The following is a 21046-nucleotide window of genomic DNA, read 5'->3' as shown; positions in this document are numbered from 1 at the left end:
TTGTTATTAGACAATTTTAAACGGGTCCTATCATAAATGCGTCTTAGGTTATGCAACTGAAAATATAGGTCTAGACTATCTCCTAAAAGTTTGAGTACACCTTTCAATATATATATATATATATGTCATAGATGATCATAAAAATATTTTTGACTGATATCAACTTTTGACTGATACTGGTTCTAGTTCTGTGTTTAGAGAGGTGCATCTAAAAAGTTTGGACATCTCCCAATCTTTTTCAAACTAACATTTGCTGAGATGTTCCAGTATTGCATAGCCACCGTGTTCCAGTGCTCCCCATGACCTGCCAAAGATAAAGAATATGTTTCCTGTAAATAGCACCCCCACTCCCCTCCAACCACCATCTGCTGCCTATTGTGCTGCTGTGGAACCTCTATGACAAATACAGCCAGTGATTAACTTGTGTGGAGACAGGTGCCAAAGTTACCTCACATCTCTGCAATATCCTCATCCGTGGATTTAACTAAAAACAAAGAAGCCAAAAACCCAAAAGTATATAAACCATACAAACCTATTGACGTTAAGCAACAACTAGCCAATCTAGTCAATCAAATGCAAAGTGCTTTTTTTATAGTATTCATTCAGCATTCATAAACCTGTTCATAAACCTGCATTGTAGTTTCAACCAAATCCTCAGCAATTCTGAAGTAAATCAAACTCCACCAACTTAAAGTCTGTTCACAATAAACAACTTTTTGGCTTTTATGTGATTGTCCAAGTTGACGTGCCAGAGTTACAGGTAAGAGAAGCATGGAAATATCTGCAAAGGACACATTTTCCCAGAGTAATATGATTCCAATTTAAAAACAATTGTAGTTCTTTTGAAATTCCTCTCTTATTCTCAAATGTATACATTTACTTAGTCGAATACCCATAAACTTGGGAATTAGTTGAACTTAATTATTTTTATTTACTTTTTTATTTTTAAATCTTAATAAAGAAAGGAGTTTATGTTTTAACCAATCATTTCTTATCAATGAGTCACTAATGCAATGATGTGGAGGGCAGGAGGCTAGGTTACTCGTGCAATGAATTGGAAATCATCAAAAATCACCATAGTGAATTTAGGAACTAAGAAAACCATGTCTATTGGACTCACTGAAATGATACCTTCAAAACACTCTGTATATGAATGCACTTCAGGTCAGGGCCGAATCCGGATTTTTGATTAGGAGTCTATAAATAATGTATGGATGTTTTTTTATGACAAAATACTGATATTAATGCTGTCCCTTTGAAGTAAAGCAACATGTTTAAAATACCCTAATCTTCTTAGGTATAAATCCTGGTAGGTACTTACTCTAGGGATGATACAATCTAAACTCTTAAATAGTTTTGATAAATCATGGTGTTTTGAGTTCTGCATTAGTGTCAGGACATCTATGACTTTTACCTTTGGAACTGAATTTAGCAAGTCTGGTTTTGTAGACCAAAACAAGGAAAAGTTCATCAATGTCGACTGAGTAAAAAAAAAAAAACTTCTCCTTGTCCAAACTTCACCAAAGTGTCACTATGTGCCCAGGTGATACAGACGCCTGGAATTGAGGCTGCTATAACTGTACCCCCCTCCGCCAGCCCACAGGACTAATATTGTTAACCTAAATGAACTAGGTGTATGCATGCAGCTGAAATGAAGAGGAGAGGGGAGAGTTCCAAGCAAAGCTGCCATAAGTTTTTCCCCATGTTTTCCCCTTCTCGGGTAGCTCTGCAGGCAAGCTGGCTATAATTGGCTCACGGCGCTCGTTCACAGCTCTGTCAGTGTGATGTGCCAGTTTGCTGATGTGGGGAGACAGAGGTGCCGCTTCTGTGTCTCTTTGTGTTTGACTCTATGGGATCGGCTAAAGTGTTATCAGAGGACAGAGGTGTGGTGAGGAGGATTCTAAACCTGTGACTCACTTAACCATGTTCACACTCACACCGGGATTGGAGGGATACTGTTTGTATCAGCTTTTTCTGGACCGGCTTTATGCAGATCAAATATAACTTGCGATTTCTAGCTTGTTATATTGCCCATCATAAAGCTGGCAGAAGGTCAGCTGCAAAGACATGGAACTGAGCATATAAAAAGACTAACTCAATATGTAAAATAATGTTTAATGATGTGCATCAACAGGTCCAGTAAAATTGAGGAGAGAGATAAAAAACAGACTTAAAAGCATAATTCACAACTATATGGCATATATACCATGTTTTGTCCTGACATTCTGAGCTCATTCACTGCCCTCCAAACAATGGAACTTTTTTTTTAAGTGGGACAGCACACTATAAGATGAAATAATCCTCTTTAAAGAGATCTGCTGAAGTTATAATAATTTTTTGCAGATGGCAGCCATATCTCCAGCATGCCACATATTTAAAGGTCATCTGTGGTTTTACAAGAGATGGTAATGGCACTGCAGTATTGGGTTGAATTGGCCGATCTGTCACAGAGAGCTTTGTTTATGGGCACTTGGCGGCCCCCCTCCCGACCAGCCCATGCACAGACCTCATTCCCGTGGCCGTAAAACCCACAATTGCTCCGATTCATCACGGAATTAGTAGGAATGTGACAGCAGCCGCTGAGCCATCCTCCACTGGTCCAGGTACAGCTGTTGAGGGCTGCATGTAGAGGTCTGCTGCTGCACTGGGACAGTGGGGTGCAAGCAGAGTTAAAGTGAGATGAGCAAAATGAGGAGCCATTTGCACTGCAGGACTTCCACCAATTGCCCACATAACTGCAGTGAGAGTTCAGTCATATTACACCTTTGGTGTGTCTTGCTGATATCAGTACTTGTGGATGCCTAATTGAAGCACAGGCCTATTAGTCCATGTGTCAGCATACTAACCTCTGCTCTTAAAACACAGGTTTATAGCAGACTTCCAGAGCATATTGCCAACTCTCTTCCAGTCTATATTCCTTTGATTTCAAAATACTTTATTTAACCAACAGTTATAAAAGACAGAGTGGGAACTGGTTAAGTGGTTCCAAATAAAATCAGGTTCACCAATTAAACAGCAAAGCATCTGCTTGACTAATGGGTACTAAATTTCTATGCACATCCTTTTTTTTTCTTTTATATAGATAAACGCTGTACAATTATTCTGTTTTATGTGATCACAGTAGCTGAGTTTGTTATTAATTACATAATAGGTTCAAATAGATGACCATCGCAATTCATATCATGGTCATTTCAGTATATACAAGGTTAGGATTTAAAGTCATAGTTTGAGGAAGAGCCTGTGTTTAACTATCATGGCCTGCTTCACACAGATAGGGCTGAGTAGCTGACTGAGGTCATTTCTCTCTCTCTCTCTCTCTTTCTCTCTCTCTCACCTGAGCAAGACTGCCCTTGGTGAGAGCACTCAAGGCGTAATTTCCTTGCGTTTTCTCATCTTTATCTTTAGCGGATTCTCTCTGACTCAGAGAGCGAGAGAGAGAGAGAGAGAGAGAGAGAGAGAGAGAGAGAGAGAGAGAGAGAGAGAGAGAGAGAGAGAGAGAGAGAGAGAGAGGACATGTCAGACATATATCCAGCAATGTAATCTTCACTTGGGCCAGTTCATTTAAATGAGTTCCTCTTTCAGGTTCAGAACTGCTTTCTCTTTCACATACACAGAAAGGTCAGGCAGAGTGCAGGTCCTTAAACATAACTGGACACCATATTAGTGATCTTGGGGGCAGGTATTAATGGTTAAAGGAGATCTTTAATATTTATCATATGTTTATACTAAAAACAAAACAAAACATGTACTATATACAAACAGGTATGTGGCATGTATTAACTAAATTAAAATCAGAGTCTAATTCAGAGGCTAATATTCAGAGTCTAATTCAGAAAAAAGAACTGCAATATTGAACCAAATAAATACAAAACTGTACATATGAAACATAAAAGTAAATTAAACAAACCAACAACAACAACAAACAAACAAACAAACAAACACATACACACCAAAAAAAAACAAACAATAAACATGTTTATGATGTGGATGATCCTGAGTGAGGTTTTAGACTCTGAGAAATTATGGGAAATTGGGGAAATGTTTGGTTCGTATTTTTACATATTTAGATTTTAATCTATTCGAAACATAATCTTAAATAGTTTAAAACCAGTAGTAGCCCACATATCCTAATAGAAATATCAAACTGTCGTTTTGTTGTCGTTGTTGTTGTGGCTGTTGCTAGTCTAAAAAGCTTGGCGTGCATGTGTGCTTGAGAGTCATTTAACAAAAAAAAAAAAAAAGGTAAACTATTGGTTGGCTGACCTGACACAAGTGAGGTGCTTCATCGTGAATGTGCATGCAGACAGAAGCGGAGGAGCTCTCACCGCTGGACGACTCGTCTTGCGGCCTGATTAAAGCTGCACAATGAAAGGCAACACATGCATTCAGCGGATGAAACAGTTTTGTCACAAAATGGAGACAATGGCGCCCTCTCTCCCCGTTCTCGCCTATCATTCGAGTAGCGGCCCCGCAGCGGTGAGGCAACGCGACTGATCTACAGCACCGGCCGTCTGTCGGGAGGAGCGAGAGGACGGGAGGGGGAGTTAAGCTCTGAGCATTAGGATGTTCTGGACCACAGACAGTTGGCAACTCAGCGTATGCGTGAAGCTTCTGCTGGGTGCTGGTGGCTGACAGACAGGCAGAGCCCATCACACTCGCATCTGAACTGTCCACGATAAGGCTTCATTACCATACGTTTATTTCCGTCTATAGAAGAGGCTGACTGAAAACAAAGGCCAGTTGATTATTTTTCGCTTGATCATTGTACCATTCGAGGCATTCACTCGAACACAGGGCGTAACAATGGGCACTCCCGCAGGAGCGCGGGAAATGATCAGTACAGGTGAGCGCAGCTCCAGACACTGACCGCAGATCCGCGTGTCCAGGCGTGACAACATGCCTGTGGGACTACGGGTGGCACCGGTGGATACGCTCGGTCTGAGTCTGTCAAGGGTGCCCACTCAAACGGCTACTGTCTCCTGAACAGTAACCCCCCCCCCCCCCACCCTCGCCGTAATTAAATAGTATCAACTTTATCACATGTTGAAAAATATCCGGCTAGTTTTGCCATTGTTTCACATATTACTTGAGTTCTGGTGGGGATCTGGTGATGCTGTACAGGCCTATTTTACGTGACTGGATTTTTTTTTTTTTTGTTCTGAGGGGCACGAGACACCACCGGGGATTAAACGTTAGTGTTATTCAACAATAATGAAGGGAATGTAAAGAAAAAAAAGACATTTATTTTAATCAACAAGATTGCTATGCTTAATAGTACGTAAAGCATACAAGAAGCTTTTTTCCCCCTAAGAGGATTAAATTGCTTGGAAATTGGCACTGAATAGAACAATAGCAGCACAAGTAAGAGGGACAGGACACAGGATTACATGCAGCTTTCTTCTTCCTGGTGTGATTTTTAAAAGACAGTTTTACCTTTTTGTCTGCACTTCAATGCGAAGCGGGAGGTTAAGATTAAAGTAATGTACTTTTTCTTCAAAGCCGATTATCCTGAAACAGAGCCAACTATGTTATTTTCCCTTTCAAAAATACTGAGGGGCGAAATGTGAAATAAGATTTTGTGTCATTAGAATTTCTCAACGTTTAATGTTTCAAAAAAATATTTTCATAAACTATTATAGGAATTTTCCAGTGTTTATTACTATGATGGGTGAGGGGTTCGTTCTTAAATTTCAACAAATAGCCTAATTATATGTCTGTACTCTGCGTGTTAAATTGAAATACGTATTAATTAAAATACAGACATTGGATTTATGGTATTTTATTACAGCAAGTAGTGCGGCTCGTTTATTACAAAGGAGATGCTTTGTTAAAATTTTACGTAGAAAAATAGGCATTCATCTTTTTAAAAGTACAGTAGGCAATGCTCTAAAAGTTCTTCCCATTTTCTTGCTCTTGGAGCTAGATTGCCATCTGGTGGCCAAATTATATTACGAACTAAAAAACAAAACAAAAAAAACAATAATTAAAGAGAATTAATTTAAGACAAATTGGTTTAAGACAAATGAAAAATACCTTCGATCGGCTATGGTTGAATTTAGGCTGGTATAAACGGCTTTTAAGGGGACCAGCTCAAACAGTTACATTGCACTGTAAAGGAAAACGTGTTCAAAACGTATTGGTTTAGTAAATACAGCTAGTGGATAGATCCAAATGTACTGTTTGAATCGTTTTATAGATATGCTTTATGGGTGTGGATAGAGTTGACTATAGCAGCCTATGCTGAAGTTCACTGAAAGCTCATCATTAACAGGACATTTTGGTTTTGAAAAATGTTTAAATTTAACACATGAAAAAAAAGGTGATTTTAAAACCAGTCTGAATTTTAAAAGGGAACTAAAACAAGAGTATGTTAAACTGGACCCCTTATGCACATCCCAATGTGATTTTGTCAGGCTGTCTTTGCTGTAGATTTGTATGAGGGTCTCTAGTGGACTACAGTGGCAATGCTCTGTTCATAACGACACATTTCTAAGATACTAATCTCTCACAAGTGCAGGTGTACTTTACACTGCATTAATTAGATCCGAATATAAGCACGTTTCTATCTATCATAAGCAGTTAAGAAACAAATTAGGAATCTCTAGTAAAATGTTTTACATAAGACATATGGACAAATACTATTTCAGGTATGAAAAAATCTCTAATTGCCAGTTTATAATCAACCAATAAAAAACAATAAATAAACAAGTATACTACCTCTATCAGTTTTTCATGAGATAACATGTCAGAGATTTTCTTAAAAAAAAAAAAAACCCAAAAAAAACAGTGTCAGCTACTTATGAGGATTCTTTCAAATGTGAAATGTGGTTTATTTAATTCATTATAACTTGTGTGACAACACAAGGATGAGCAGTCGGATTGAAGGCACTGACTTAAGTATCACAATAAAATCAACAAAAATCCAAGCATTGCAGATAAAAGATATTTATTACTCGGTTTGCTTCGAGTCTTTGTTATATACACATTTTCAATATCCTAAAACATATCAAAACAAAGCAGACATAATTAAGCATTAGCTACAGATTATAAATAATCCACAAATGCATGTATTGATAACTGTGAACCATGTCATCATAATAATAATAGTAATAATACTTTGACATTAAGGATTATAAATGCTCCCTTTTTGATTCACTTTGATACTGGCAATTCCGAGAAAACAGAAATATTCCAACATCAACTCCTTAGTTCAAGTCATATGGGCTGACCACGCTTTAGCACCAATTTTACCAAAGGGAACAAGACCACACCTTAGTCAAACTTGTCTGCTCCAGCATGAGGCCATGTACATGTGGTCACCCACTGCTCAGAAACATTTAGGTAGCTTCTTTGAAGAATGTTTTTTGGAAAATGGGGAATGAATCATCAATCTGCAGTTATGCACCAATGAAAACCTTTCTTAATCTTTTTACTTAGCATTAAAGTCTAACGCCTATCAGACTGCTGGGCTTTGTGCTGTGCACATGTGTTTAATGACATTCAGTCTACATTTGCAGAATACATCAATAATGCAGTACAAACAGTGTAGAGTATGGATGACATTTGAAGTTGTTGCTTTTTCTTACAGAGTTGTTTCTTGCAAATGGCTGATGAGACAAACAGTCAATTATACACTAAAAAGATTTTAAACAGGCTAGCATCTTCCACTTATACACTTTTTTGCAATATTGCTTTATGTATTAATAAAAATAATAAGTGCTGAAGCTGAGTAAATTGTCACTGCAAGGTAAAGCGACTTTAAACTGTCAGAAATATTAAGACCACCCAGGAACCCTTCTTCCTCTAAGCTGATCAACCCTAGTACCCTTTTATCCTGCTAGAGACAAATACTTTCAACATTCAGTGGTGCCTGCTTAGGGCTTGGCCTGACAGAAAACAAAGCCAATCAGAAATAGGACAATTTGTGCAAAAATACTTTTCTCATGGAATGACTTAACATTCTGAAGTGCTTCTCCTCCAAACTGCAATATTATTGGTTCATATCTCTGACTATACCATCACACGCATGCATGCTTCTTCATTAATATGTTATACCAGTGATTCTGAGGAAGTAAATATTCAAGAAGACATATAAACATTATGTACAATGTCTAAATAATTAACTTGGAATGTGTGTACATTAAAGTTTATTCCTATTTTATGGTAAAAAATGAATGCAAAAAGGGGGAAATTGCAGCATATTTAACAGCAGTTAACACAAATATACAGCAGAAAACATTCAGCAACTTTGCACATTTCATTCTTAATGTCCTGACCCTCAGCCACTAGGGGCAGTGGTATGTATTCACAAATCAGTCACAGACGACGAGCAATAGAGACAGAGAGAGCGAGCGAGCGAGCGAGTGAGCGAGCGAGCGAGAGAGAGAGAGAGAGCAATGACTTATGTGACTGAGCATCTGCTTTTGTCAAAGTACAAACTAATCAAATTGCTAAATCCATTTAGAGTAGCATTGCTTTACAGCAGTCTGCTTTGTTTACCATGCTTGTATGCCCTTCATAACCCATTAGCTTGTACATACTGTCACAAGGCAGACATGTCTATAGCTACACATGGCACCACATGCACGTGAACAAGTTCAGAGGAGTCTGGAATGCTTAATAAAGGAGCCCGTCTACTCCAGAGTCTGCTATTAGAATGCCAACTCTGACGAACCTAAAATAAAACTGCAGAAGGCTACTGTCTGAAGGAGAGATGGTAAGTAAGAGATTCATTTAGTTTCCATACAGACTGAAGCAGAGGTACAGTTGATCTATTAAAACCCTGCAGTTAGTCACCTAAGAAGTCTGACCCTCAACAGTTAGAAAGCACCACTGAACCACCCACAGTGAAGGAAAAGACAGTGCTCAGTTTATACAATCAGAAGTGGTATTTGAGGTGAATCTGGATCAGATACAATCAGATAAGTACATCACAGGACTAATTAACAGCTTGTTGAGCATGTAATATCTTTTTCTGCAGACATTTAAATCCAGGATTGTTTGGCTAACTCATTTACTGAAAATCTTTGGCTAAGACACAAACATCTCTCATTAGAGCTAATCATATCAGCTTGATGTGCGAGCTGTCATCTTTCCCTGCCTACCTGTGAAACTCCTGAGCTGAGAGCATGTGAGGACAAGACAAGCAGAGTGTAGACACACTACAGCTGGCCAGCAGACCCCTGGGTCACATGGGGAGAGAGGGTCCATATAATGTACACCTCTCTTCTAAACTTCAGCAGCCACAGCAAGGGGTAGAGCAGCGATCGACTGGAGCACTGCTCCAGACTGAAACAGCAGTAACACATTATGCAAGGCAGAAAAACCTAGATGGTTTTCAATGGTGTCTCGTTGCTTAACAGACAATCCGTTTCACCTTATGCATGTAGGTTGACAATCAGTGCATGCATGTTTATATGTGTTTATAAATGTGTAGCATTAATTGATGCGTTACAAAAAGACAACAGCTATAATGAAAGAAAGTGGACATCAACAGGTCCAAAGCTGTTCCAAATTCTGAAAACATAACCCAATGACTGAGGTACATTTTCCCAACCCACATGCAATCAGACTTTGTTGTATGTAATGGAAGTGAGCGGAGGTGACAGCGGAGGCTGGAAGAGGGTAGCTGACGACCATGGCGAGACCCGGTGCAGCAGGCTGCCATAGTGGAGGGGACAGAGGTGCTGTACACCAGCCACATCATCTCTGGGTCTCCAGGCAGGAAAATGGCTCTGAAAACAGGGGAGGTAGAAACTCTTCCTCGTAAGTTTGTTGCCCTAATTATAAATACATTCCCTCTTCACAGGTGACAACTCTGTGAATATCTGGAGAAGAGTGTGCACAGATCATTCACTTGTGTGGTTTACTGCAGTGCGCTGGAGTCCACCCACTGTAACACCACATCCTCCTGATGTGCTCTCACTTCCACACATGCGAGCCAAGCATATGATTGGTGCCAGGATCCGCCGTCCCTCCCATGGGCTGCCCGTATCCCATCATGCCGTTGGCTCCATAAAAGTTCATACCCGCCATGTGTTGAGTCATCTGAGAGGGGACACAGGAAGGTACAACCTCATTATGGTAAGTAATTTCCATCTAAAGTCGACACACAACTACCTTAAAAACAATGGTGACCTCACTGTCTGCATGCTATATTTCAGTACAAGGTGTGCGCTATGTAGTGGTAATCAGCAGGACTGCTCTCACCTGTGTGATATTCCATTGCATTTGCTGGGCCTGTTGTACTCCATAGGGCTGCTGAGGTAGGGCCCCCATGCCCCCCATCATGCCCCCCTGCAACCCCATCATGCCCCCTGGTACCCCTGCCATGTATGGAGCGGGGGCCACTGCCGGCTGTGCCATCACTCCCGCCTGCCCCAGCATGGTCATCTGTGGGGCCATCACAGTCCCCATCATGCCCTGCTGGGCGGCCAGAGCCTGGTATTGGCCGTATCCAGGTGCAGGGGCATAGCCCATAGGAGTTGCTCCCACGTACAGTCCAGCTGCAGATCACACACACACAGGCACCCACATATATATACACACCGACACAATTGCTGTGAAGTACACCGCACAGGTGATATCCTCTGTCCAACGGACCTGTTTTTTTGTGTTTTTGATTTTGATGACCTCAACATATTTTAATACAGTACACTGTGTCTGTGTGTGTGATTTATATATATATATATATCTATATATCTATATATATATATATATATATATATATATATATATATATATATATATATATATATATATATATATATATATATATATATATATATATATGAAATTGCAGAGTAGTACACAAGGTTTAAAATGATGCAGTACTACACAACTACTGAGAAAGGCAAGGCAGGGAGGCATATTGTACTTTTCTTTAACAGCTGTCTATTCAGCATTTTGGCTGAATACGTCATTCTAGATAAAGGTAAAATGCTCATTCTAACTTACCGTGAGCAGCTATATTTGTCTGCGGTGTTACACTACTGTACAGGGACAGGATGGAGTCTTTCGACAACTTCTTGCTGCTTTCCTCATTTTTGGTGGGTGGGTCCAGAAAGAGGCTGAGGTTCTCTGGCACTGATGCTGCCACGCGCCCTTTTGGCATGGAGCTGGAGGAGGAACCAGAGGAGGAGCCTGACCCAGAGCCAGGCTACAGCAGGAAAACAGAATGCCATTATTCCACATTATACTACATCAGCTTCTTCCTGTATCATTTAATGAAGTCTTCTTACAAGGTAAAACCTTGGGGAAGTGCCTCAAGGCCAGCTGCTGGCCATTAAGTTAAGAAAGCAGAATTCTTACTGTGTTCCGGGCAGAAGTCGAGCTAGCAGCCTGCAGGGAGCTGAACAAATCCAATGCAGGGCTCTGCTCAGGGGTGGCCTTCCCACTGGCTACAGCAGCCAGAGGAGCAGGGGCATCTGCCAATGACATTTAGATTCACACTTGGCCAGCTACCTGTAGCCACAACTGTAAAAACTGGTCATGCTGCTGCTTTTTTGCATGGGATGAATATGGGTGAATGTCAGGATGTTACCTAGTCCTAAAAGGTCATTTACTGACTGGGACTGTTTCTTTGGGCTGTTCTTGAATTGCTGAGGCTCCTCCCTCTTCTATAAGACAAAGAGACATGTTAGGTCAACGCATAATCCCCATTGAACAGCATGTTTGATATGTTTTTCCACAAAAAAACTAACCAGCTTCATTTTCTCAAAAACAACAGGCGCCTCTTTTGTTACAGTCTCCCCCTTCTCCTTCTGTAATTGATAGAGGAGATAGCCCTTAATATTTTAAAATAACATTCAGAAAAAGGTGTGTTTTTTCCCTTTCTCTGATGATGGCAACAAACTCACTCTGAAAGCCTGGATGTCAATGCACTTGTCCATGTATTTTTTCTTTTCATACTTGTCCCGGATAAAGCCCTCAGCCGATCTACGCAAAAGCATTTAAAGAAAATAGCAGCACTAAAAAAACAAGGGTTGGGCTGTGTGTTTCAGCAAGGGAGAGTAAAGAACCATTGGAGAAGGATACTGGTCTGTCTCTGGCCTCTGGAAGCACTCTGGTAAAAAGGCCTCATAAAGACGCCTTGCCTTGGCATTGCCCATTTCCTGCACGCTCTAAACACAGACAAAATCATTCTAGAACATCCACAAATTAGCATGTTCTTCAAATTTGATTCTAAATATTTAAAGGAAGAAATGACACAAAAAAGGTCCCATGTTGCCCAACACTGTCGGAACACCCACATCTACAGTTGTACTCATAAGTTTACATACCCTGGCAGAATTTGTGATTTTTTGATGTTTTTTAATAATTATAATGAGAATAATAATGAGAATACAACAACTTTTCTTTCATTCATGTTTAGTGGTTGGGTCAAGCCATTTATTATCAAACAACTGTTTTTGCCCTTTTTAAAATCGCCCTTTTTAAAAGTTGTTGTATTATCATTATTATTTTCTGAAAAACTATCAAAAAAAATCACAAATTCTGCCAGGGTGTGTACATTTATGAACACAACTGTAGTTCAAGCCCAACACAAATATATAAAGACCTGAATTTGTTCCTGGGTCCATTCATCCAGGTTGACGGATTTGACCCGGGATATGTGTACACCAAGATTCCGGTGGATTCCTGCACAACGGATACAGATGAAGATTCCCAAATTCCAGGATGCCCATCTGGGGCCTAAGAAAGGGTTAAGGGTAGAAGAGGGTGCACAAGAAAAGATAAATGAGACAAAAATAAAGTGATAAAGGGATTCTTTCTGTTCACAGGCAATGCAAGATAACTCGCACTCAGATGATTCTACCACTCAAAAGGGAGAATGTTCCATCAGAGTGTTTTTACAAACAGGAAGACAAGAGTAACACTTTAAAATAATATCGGTAGCCTGGGTTGGTTTGGTTGATTGATTAGTTGATAGTAGTGCTTTGTTGTACACCCCAGCATATTGGCATGTACGGAGAACATAGTGAGAAAGCCTGACAAATGCAGGAGAGGGGAAGACTGTTTGGATTGTTTAGCACGTGCTCAACTCCTCCTCTCACATGACAGTATACATGACACAGTGAGCTGAATGACTTCACAGGCTTGTGAGCCATCATGCTCTACTCTCTCCCTACATTACTTCATCCAGCCCACGCCAGAGTGAGCCGTGAGTCAGACAGGAGCCCGCAGGTTTGCGTAGGCCATACAGAGCGCATCTGTCTACCGAAGGGTTTCTGCGGACACTAGCTGAAAGAATAATGATCAGTATTCCCCCTTCTTTTTCTTTGGCCCTCATGAGACATGTTATGTAAATCCGCTCTACCAAGAAGTGAGAGGTCTTCACGGTGAATTGCCTTTTCTGAGAAGGGTCTAATAAACTCTTAGACCATGATGGTGCAGTAACAATAGTGTCCATTAGGTGGCACCCCTATCTTATGTTCTGCTTTGACAGAAAGAGCATAGTGCTCTGCCTCATAATGGGTGATGTCACAAAGTACTGTTGTGGCAACATTTCTGTTGGTCCCTGCAGCATGTGCCAAGCACATTGGGTCTGCATAACGAGTAGTGATTACTTCATTTCAGAACTGAAACTTGTACAATACAAACTGGAAATACACATTTAAATACTAATTAAACTGATTCAGATCCTCTTTTCTCTTACAAAACAAAAAAAAACTCAATTTATTCCTAAGCAAAATGACAACCATACAGGTTTTGTTTCATATTTAAAATCAGCCATGCATGCACTCAACACCCATGGTATAAGTGTCTTTAGTTTCTCAGTGTGAAGAGTTACTGACAAATATAGTACAAGTCTACAACATGCTAAACTAAGCAGGCTGAGTCCATGAACACCTGCTGTTTTCTACTTGTGTACTGTGACAATGGCTGGTTGCTGTAGCTTAACCTTCTGCCTGCATGGCCTTTTTGGTCGTTTTCAGATCTTTGATCATGCTGTTAACACGAGATGGTGGAGATTATTTCCAATGGAACAGTGTATTTCCAATGCGTTTCACACGGCTGGCAAAGTTCAGCCCCAGAGAGACCTGACAGGCTGTTACTGTACTCCTCTCTTGATCCCGTTCCTTTTCCCCCTGCACTTCTCCATCTCTGACCCCTGCCTGCCTGTGTGGCCTTACCGAACCATGTCAGCTGGCTGGGAGATGATGGCACACCTAGCAGCCATTGCGAGGTCACGTGTTAGTTAGATCGGAGGAAGGCTGACTGCGGCAGGCGGATGTGTGACAGACTGCATGAGCTTCTGATCACCTCCTACGCTGGAGCCCGGGCAGCTTCCAAGCGGACTCTCTTGCTGGAGTCCAGCAGCTCCCAGGCTGACTCATGTGCTTCTGTGCTGCTGAACTCCAGCCCTCCACAGAGCTCTGCCACAGGACTCAACATGCCATGCTAATTAGCAACATGTGGACTCTATTAGTGAAAATGCCAGTAATAGCATAGCGTTAGGAATCCAGCACCTTTGGGAACATGTTTTCCCCTCAGCTTCATGACAAAAAGTAGATTCTAAACTTAGAATTTTCAATAGGCCACCAGGAATAACTGCAGCTGACAGGGGTGGGGTTTGGTGCTGCAACCGCAGACTTTCAAATATTACTAATAGTAATAAGAATACTACTACTACTACTACTAAGAAGAAGAAGAAGAAGAAGAAGAAGAAGAACAAGAAGAAGAACAAGAAGAAGAAGAACAACAACAACGTTTAATTTATATAGTTTCACAAACCCAAGCATACTTTACATTGAAGGGAAACCCCCCCAAAAAAAAACAAAAACAAGGAAGGATAAAGAGCAGCAAAGAGGAAATATTCCCAGTTCATATTTAAAAGGAAGACAGGAGAACAGTTATGGAGAGATTGTGACAGTTTCAAAGTTTAGGAATAGCAGCACTGAAGGATCTGCCACCCATGGTGGTCAGTCGAATTTGTGGAACAGTAAGAAGACCAGAGCTGCAGGATCAAAGGGTGTGAAAGCGACAGTACGAATAAGCTCACAGACACAGGTAGGAGTAAGATCACAAAGAGCTTTGAAGGTTGGAAGGATTTTGGTACTTTATCCAGGAGATAATGGGGAGCTGGTGCAGCTTCTGAAGGATGACGGTGATGTGTGCAGTACGCTTGGTAGATGTAAAGACTATCTGCTGAGTGTTGGATGTACTGAAGACAATTGATCAATTTAGCAGGAAGACCATTAAAAAAAAAAAGACTTTTTTTTATTATTGCTGAGCAGTGTGAAAGTGTGCATTGTTGTGCAGATGATAAGATGCAGTTTTGGTGAGTGATTTGATATGAGTCTCAAAAAGTGAGTCGGAGAGACAATCCAGGTTTTTGAAGACTTGTGCTCACCTGATAGTAATAACACCTTCAACATCATCAATGAGGTTTCAGAAACAGAAAAGTAGCAATTTGGTCCCTATTAGTAAAACTTCAGAACTGAGTTTCTAGTAGTTATTGTGCAGACAGAGTTTTAAATCTGTAACACATGAGCTCAAATCCTAGGCAGAAGCTGTCAGGGAAGTAGTACTATTATAAATCTGAACGACATCAGCATAGCAGTGAAATTTAAGGCCATAATTATGAATATCTGGCCTAGAGGAGAAATATAGAAAATGAAAAGAAAAGGTCCAAAGACAAATCACTGGAGCACTCCTTGAACAACAGGGGCAATTGTCAATCTGTCAGATTCATCGCAGGTTGAGTCCCAGGAGTCAGTATCAACACATCGCCGATCTACCAATTGCTATGTGCAAAATGAAGACAACTGGGTGGAACCTCATATTGATAACTTCTGATTTGACTTCTGATTTGACTTCTGTTTTGGGCTGAGCTTAGGTAACATTTTTGGATAACAATTCAGGGTTGTCAGCAGACTGTACAGTCACACGTGTTTTTTTTTTTGTGTGTGTTGGTTGCTCAAAGCGGTGTCTACTTGGACTGAGGTTAGCCAGTGCGCTCACCTACATTGTGTATCACATAGGTTAGTGTGCTATGTCTAGACACCCTAGGTAAGAGGGCAGGTGCCACCCCTTTATTTTTTGTTTCGTTTAGCATAGCATAGTCAGGTAGTTATTTTTATTTTATTACAACAGGACTAGATCAGTGAGCTATATTACAGACTACGTTAGTGTGATGTTTATTCTTTTCTTTGCATAGGTACTGTCCGAGTTCTCTTTTCTGGCTAGCACCTTTGTTGGGTTTCATTTGTTTTTATATATCATGTTGAGTTGTGGTGTTGTATATTGGGTATGGGATACTTTCCAGTGTTTTCCATCCGTACGGGTGTGCTGGTTTCCAGCTAGTGTACTAGTTGTTCACTTCCTCACCTAGACCAGAACCTACAGGTGGGCATGTAACAATGAGCACAAACAATTAAGAGCTGTCAGTAATACTAAATGCCATGTGAAATCATTAGCAAATCTTAAGAGTAAGAGTACAAAACCTGCAAAACCTGGGAACTTTGGATCTTTCCACATAGTGCAGTTATCTTGAGCAATTAAGTAAACATGCTTCCCCTGTTCTGACAGGAAGTGCTTATGTTCTTGCCATGTACTTTCACAGAAATGCCCAGAAGTGATAACTCACTGAGGATGGCAGCCTGTAGGGTTAGTCGGCAGATAAAGCTGTAGGGCTGGTGAGTGGGGCACAGAGAATTGCCATGTACCACCATCATGATACTCAAGATTTTTACAAATGTCTGATCACTGGTATTTGAACACCAAGGTGCCACAATATCCTACGTGAACAAATAAGAACTTGAAAGAGGAGAGAAGATGGTTTAAAAAAGAGGGTAAATAATGAATAAACAAATGGGAGTACACAAGTTTTTCTTCCTTCACCTGTTATGACAGATGTTTGTACTGAACAAACAGTGACCTTCTTAAACATGTACACACACACAGAAAGAGTTTAAATAAACAGTCATGTTACTAAGAAGGAAAAAAAAAAATCCACATATGGTCCAATTTTCCAGGTTCACTATTCCACAAGGTTGCAAAAACCTAATTCCTCAGAAACACAAGCAGGCACACAGCACACCTGCCTGTAATACACATTAATGCACATTCTAGAAGACACAGCAGGACACTGTGTGCACAGCCATGTGAGCCTGAAAATCCCCCGGCTTCGCAATCTGGAGAAGGAAACACGAGGGAGTTATGACTGAAGACCCAGTTACTCAAACTGAGCTGAGGAATCCTCATACTGAAATTCTGACAACTGCTTGCTTCACTTTCTGCCAAAGGGCTTCTCCAACCTGGAAATAACCAGAGGATAGAAAATGACCTAGAACAGACTGAGCATGCATCCACAGAGCAGATGGACTTTACACTTTATTTAGCACACCCCCACACACACCCACACACCCCCACACACCCCCACAAACACTGAAGATAAAGAAGTGTGTAAATTATGTAAACATAGGCTGCCTAGTTATCGCCCACAAGGAAAACATATGGACCTGCAACCAGAGTCGAGCCCATGATTAGCCCGTGATTGCTACTAATCTCTGGCACATCTGTGACATCTGAACACCACCAGTGGTCTCATCTTTGTTGCAACATCAATCAACAGTGGCAGTCCTTCAGAGCTATGGATCCTGTAGTTTTTGACTGGGTCTTTAGCAGGTTACTGCTGTGGCATGCTAACATCATCTCCACTAGTCTTCTCTAGTGAGGCCTAGCAGGCCTGCAATGAGAAAACACTTCGCTTATGCACATCTGCACGCACGCATGAACACACTTATACAGTAGGATTCATTCAGCTAGAGAGAGGAGCAAAGAATCGATGCAGGCAGCACTGTCCCTCCTCATCCTCATTACATCCTCCGCTCACTCCTCAGCCTGCAGGGTGATATCTCCATGACAACCATGGAACAAGAGAATGCAAATGGGACTCACTGCTGAGGTGTTCTAGCAGCAAAGGTCAATTGCAAAACTACTTCCTTTTTTTTTTTTTTTAACACCATCTCTGTTTCAGTTCCAGTATATGAGAGCACATACAGACAGACACAAACACATACACGCACACCTCCACTGCCACCACCGCACTGCCTCATTGCTGAGAACCAGCAAAAGGGGAAGAAGGTAGGAACAGGAACAGCATTTCAAATAGATCTGAGACAATAAAAGCTTAGCTAAAGCACAACTATGCATGCTTACGTCAAAGGAGCTAGCATGCTGTGCTCTTCTGAGTGGAATACATTCATAACCAATGAGACTAGTTCAGCACCAGTGCAGGTCTCCATGTAATCCTGGACTGCACACAGAGAAGCTCTGCAATCCTAAGTGTAATTGTTTCCTCCAGTCTGGTCAAGGCCATGTCCACAATAACCATACCGTTTGTGCCTACCTTTGGCTAAATCTCTCAAAAGGTTCAAATCAGATCACTTTTGAATGTTTCGATTTGATCACTTCAACCATTAGCTGACCATATATGCATAGACAACGAAGCCCCTCGCCTCTCAGACAGACCAAAGGCTAAAGTCGTTCTGGCAAATTTTATTGCCGTCTACCTCTTATGCAAACAAGATGGTATGAAAAAAGTGTGGTACACAGATGAAAATGAATGGCATCGCCATTTCACAGCGTAACACCACACACACACACACACACACACACACACACACACACACACACACACACACACACAGAGAACATGACTTGTTAATCAGGTTTTAAGAGTGAGGAGATGCTATAGTAACAATCAGAGAAAATGTGTAAATTGTCACTTTGAATTGCTACTGTGTTTGAAATGTACTATACAAATCAACTTACCTTGCAGAAACAGTGCTACTGCAAGGTTTCTTTCAGACACAGCCCAGAAAACCTCACTGATTTAGACATCTTCACCTGCAGCTCACATGTAGAAAAAATAACCATAGCCATGGTGAACTTGGGCATGAGCGCAAATTCTGTTGTCTGCATGCCTGGTACATTGTCCAATACCACCAAATTTCTATCATATACTGCGATCCAGATGAAGAGATGGGCTTAGCAATTAACATTCATGCATATTTCATTTTTTTCCATGCATGTTTATATTGTACATGTACAGAATAGTTATTTATATACATGACCAGTCTAACAAACTTTACCTGACTGCAATGTTTTGTCATTTAATCCTATTAAGTGGGACCAGGTCGAAGTGTTTCATAACTGGCAGCACTACAACACATGAAAGGCAAGAGTGCAGTATTTTCCCTTTGCTTTGATCTGTACTGCTTCAGAACTTTCTACCATTTCTGGAAGGACTTTGGTGTGTGTATGCATTTATCTTTCCCCCCCCCCATCACTACTGCAACATTAGATGAACACTCCAACAGGAACAGAAGATGACCATTCAGCTCACGGTTAATGTTCTGTGAATGATCTGATGAATTGCAGACAATGAACCAATCAGCATTCAACTCTCCTCAATTCTGCAATAAAACTATTCTGAATTCCGATGTCACTGCATCAGTTATGCTGGCTGGGGCTTACTGAGATTCCAAGTGAAACGGCCCAAATGGCTTATCCAAGGGCCTCTGCTTGTGTAGCTAGGCCTGGTACTGCCTTGGTACTCTGAAAGCCCAGAAAAGCCAGTGGTCATGACAGGTTCATGAGAGTTTTGCACACCTAATGTTCCAGACTCAGTCAGCACAGGGCATGACATCCCCAGGCCAGAGTAGCAGGCACGCAAGCCATTTGCATCTGATGCATGACAGATCATGCGAGTCTGAGCTCAGACGTGTTGGGTGGTTAATACGTTTGGGCGTGGTTTATTCTACGTATTTGGTCCTTTTGCTAGCGGCTAAAAGAATTAGTAGTACAGCAATGCTACTCCACAGCAAATGGACAGAATGTGCTCATATATCACGGCACGTCACAACGTCACTGATTATGCATGCTCCGTTAGTATAAAACAAATCTGGCTAGAAATCCTATATGATTATCTTAGTGCTCTAGTGTGTTATTTCATAGTGCAATATAAGTATAGCCTAAACACGTGTGTGTGTGTGTGTGTGTGTGTGTGTGTGTATGTATATCAAAACAAAACAAAACAAACAAACAAACAAAAAAAACTTACTGCCTTTTTTGGTGCATGCACGATTACCCGAATACTTCCTGTGCTGGTTAGTGACGTCACTGCAAACGCTACTTAGGTTAGCAAACCAAGCCATGCACCTGCACAGGAAAGATTAGGTCCCATTTCTTCCTTCATCAGATCCCGGCAGCACCTTTAGTTGTTTCATAGTTTCTTTGTTTTTTATAGAAATATCCACGTTTCGTTTAATTTAACCAACTTAACGGATCCAGCTATCTAAACCACGTCACGTGTGGTAGTAGAGTTAAATTTCCCAGTTATATTAACGTTAGCTACTGCCATTAACCACGAGGCTCCATGAAATAGACTTACCTTTGGCTCGACAATCCGCACAAAACTTGTTTTCCTCCAGAGCGAGCAAGGAGTTGAGGACAGTTTGATATCGGTCCACATCTTTGACTGATTTGCCCGTCATTCTGAATTTCTCCAACTCTTCTGCGAATCTGTTAATGTCCGCGTCCTGTCTTCAGTATCAGGTGTGAGACGTGGCTGGCTCTTGGCGAGTGCAGCGGACGATTCAACCGGCTGGGAAGTAACGCAAGCTAATTTAACGGAGCTAAATTAGAAGGAACAAAAAACAAACAAACAACAAAAAAAAACCAACAACCAACGATATGTGGCTCGTCAGTAAACCACCAGGGTCGTTCCCAAACAGCTGATACTGTAAATATCAGCACGACATTACACACATTTATATCGGCCGGTCCTTGGTATTCACTACACTATTAGAAAACCACGCATTACGACACGCCGACTGCTCTCGTACTGCCGCGTTCTCCTACACAGATGACCACAGATTTCCTGTTTCCGCTGTCACTCGGAGCTGCTGTTCAAAATTCACCAATATGGTGTTGCGTTGTTTGAAACGAACTCCTTGCAAAATTATGTAAAATTAAAAAGTCACCCAAAACCAAACCTAGCAACTAGTAGCTAACATTTTTTTGTGTGTGTTACTTT

At 41.0% G+C, this 21046-nt stretch overlaps 1 protein-coding gene and 1 long non-coding RNA gene across 6 annotated transcripts; both read right to left on the bottom strand.

Moving 5' to 3' along the window:
• Positions 1-2282: 2282 nt before the first annotated feature.
• Positions 2283-4946, bottom strand: LOC145660387 (uncharacterized). Its single transcript, XR_014126723.1, has 3 exons — positions 4264-4946; positions 3335-3415; positions 2283-2639 (listed from the first exon to the last, which is right to left on the bottom strand). It is a non-coding gene; the product is annotated as an uncharacterized LOC145660387 (long non-coding RNA).
• A 1983-nt stretch (positions 4947-6929) lies between these two features.
• On the bottom strand, positions 6930-20877 carry smap2 (small ArfGAP2). Of its 5 annotated transcripts, none has more exons than XR_003410636.3 (11): positions 20402-20877; positions 12560-12693; positions 12037-12122; positions 11859-11937; positions 11703-11762; positions 11543-11618; positions 11311-11426; positions 10957-11158; positions 10210-10505; positions 9857-10047; positions 6930-9734 (listed from the first exon to the last, which is right to left on the bottom strand). XR_003410636.3 is itself a non-coding variant. In XM_081702975.1 (11 exons), exons 2-11 carry the CDS (start codon positions 20163-20165, stop codon positions 9922-9924), a joined length of 1269 nt encoding a protein of 422 aa, XP_081559101.1. In that variant the 5' UTR covers positions 20166-20169; positions 20402-20877; the 3' UTR covers positions 6930-9921. The 5 variants fall into 5 exon arrangements, 4 of the variants coding, with proteins under 4 accessions (XP_081559101.1, XP_081559105.1, XP_026865938.2 ...); XM_081702975.1 differs by adding an exon at positions 20072-20169 and having other exon boundaries at positions 6930-10047; XM_081702979.1 differs by lacking the exon at positions 20402-20877 and adding exons at positions 16269-16344; positions 16592-18739 and having other exon boundaries at positions 6930-10047; positions 12560-12694.
• Positions 20878-21046: the final 169 nt, after the last annotated feature.

This window comes from Electrophorus electricus, chromosome 2 (assembly GCF_041902795.1).
Source record: "Electrophorus electricus isolate QZ-2024a chromosome 2, ASM4190279v1, whole genome shotgun sequence".
Taxonomy (NCBI): Eukaryota; Metazoa; Chordata; class Actinopteri; order Gymnotiformes; family Gymnotidae; genus Electrophorus; species Electrophorus electricus.
Note: the sequence above shows the minus strand (reverse complement) of the source record. Positions and strands in the feature narration are given on the sequence as shown.

Bases quoted from the DNA above. Each gene is read 5' to 3' on its own strand.
- smap2 (XM_027010137.3), bottom strand. From the start codon at position 20,504: ATGACGGGCAAATCAGTCAAAGATGTGGACCGATATCAAACTGTCCTC. The intron at 11,763-11,858 runs GTGAGTTTGTTG...TATCAATTACAG, and splicing joins TTGACATCCAGGCTTTCAGA to AAGGAGAAGGGGGAGACTGT. The intron at 11,427-11,542 runs GTAACATCCTGA...TGTCATTGGCAG, and splicing joins AAATGACCTTTTAGGACTAG to ATGCCCCTGCTCCTCTGGCT.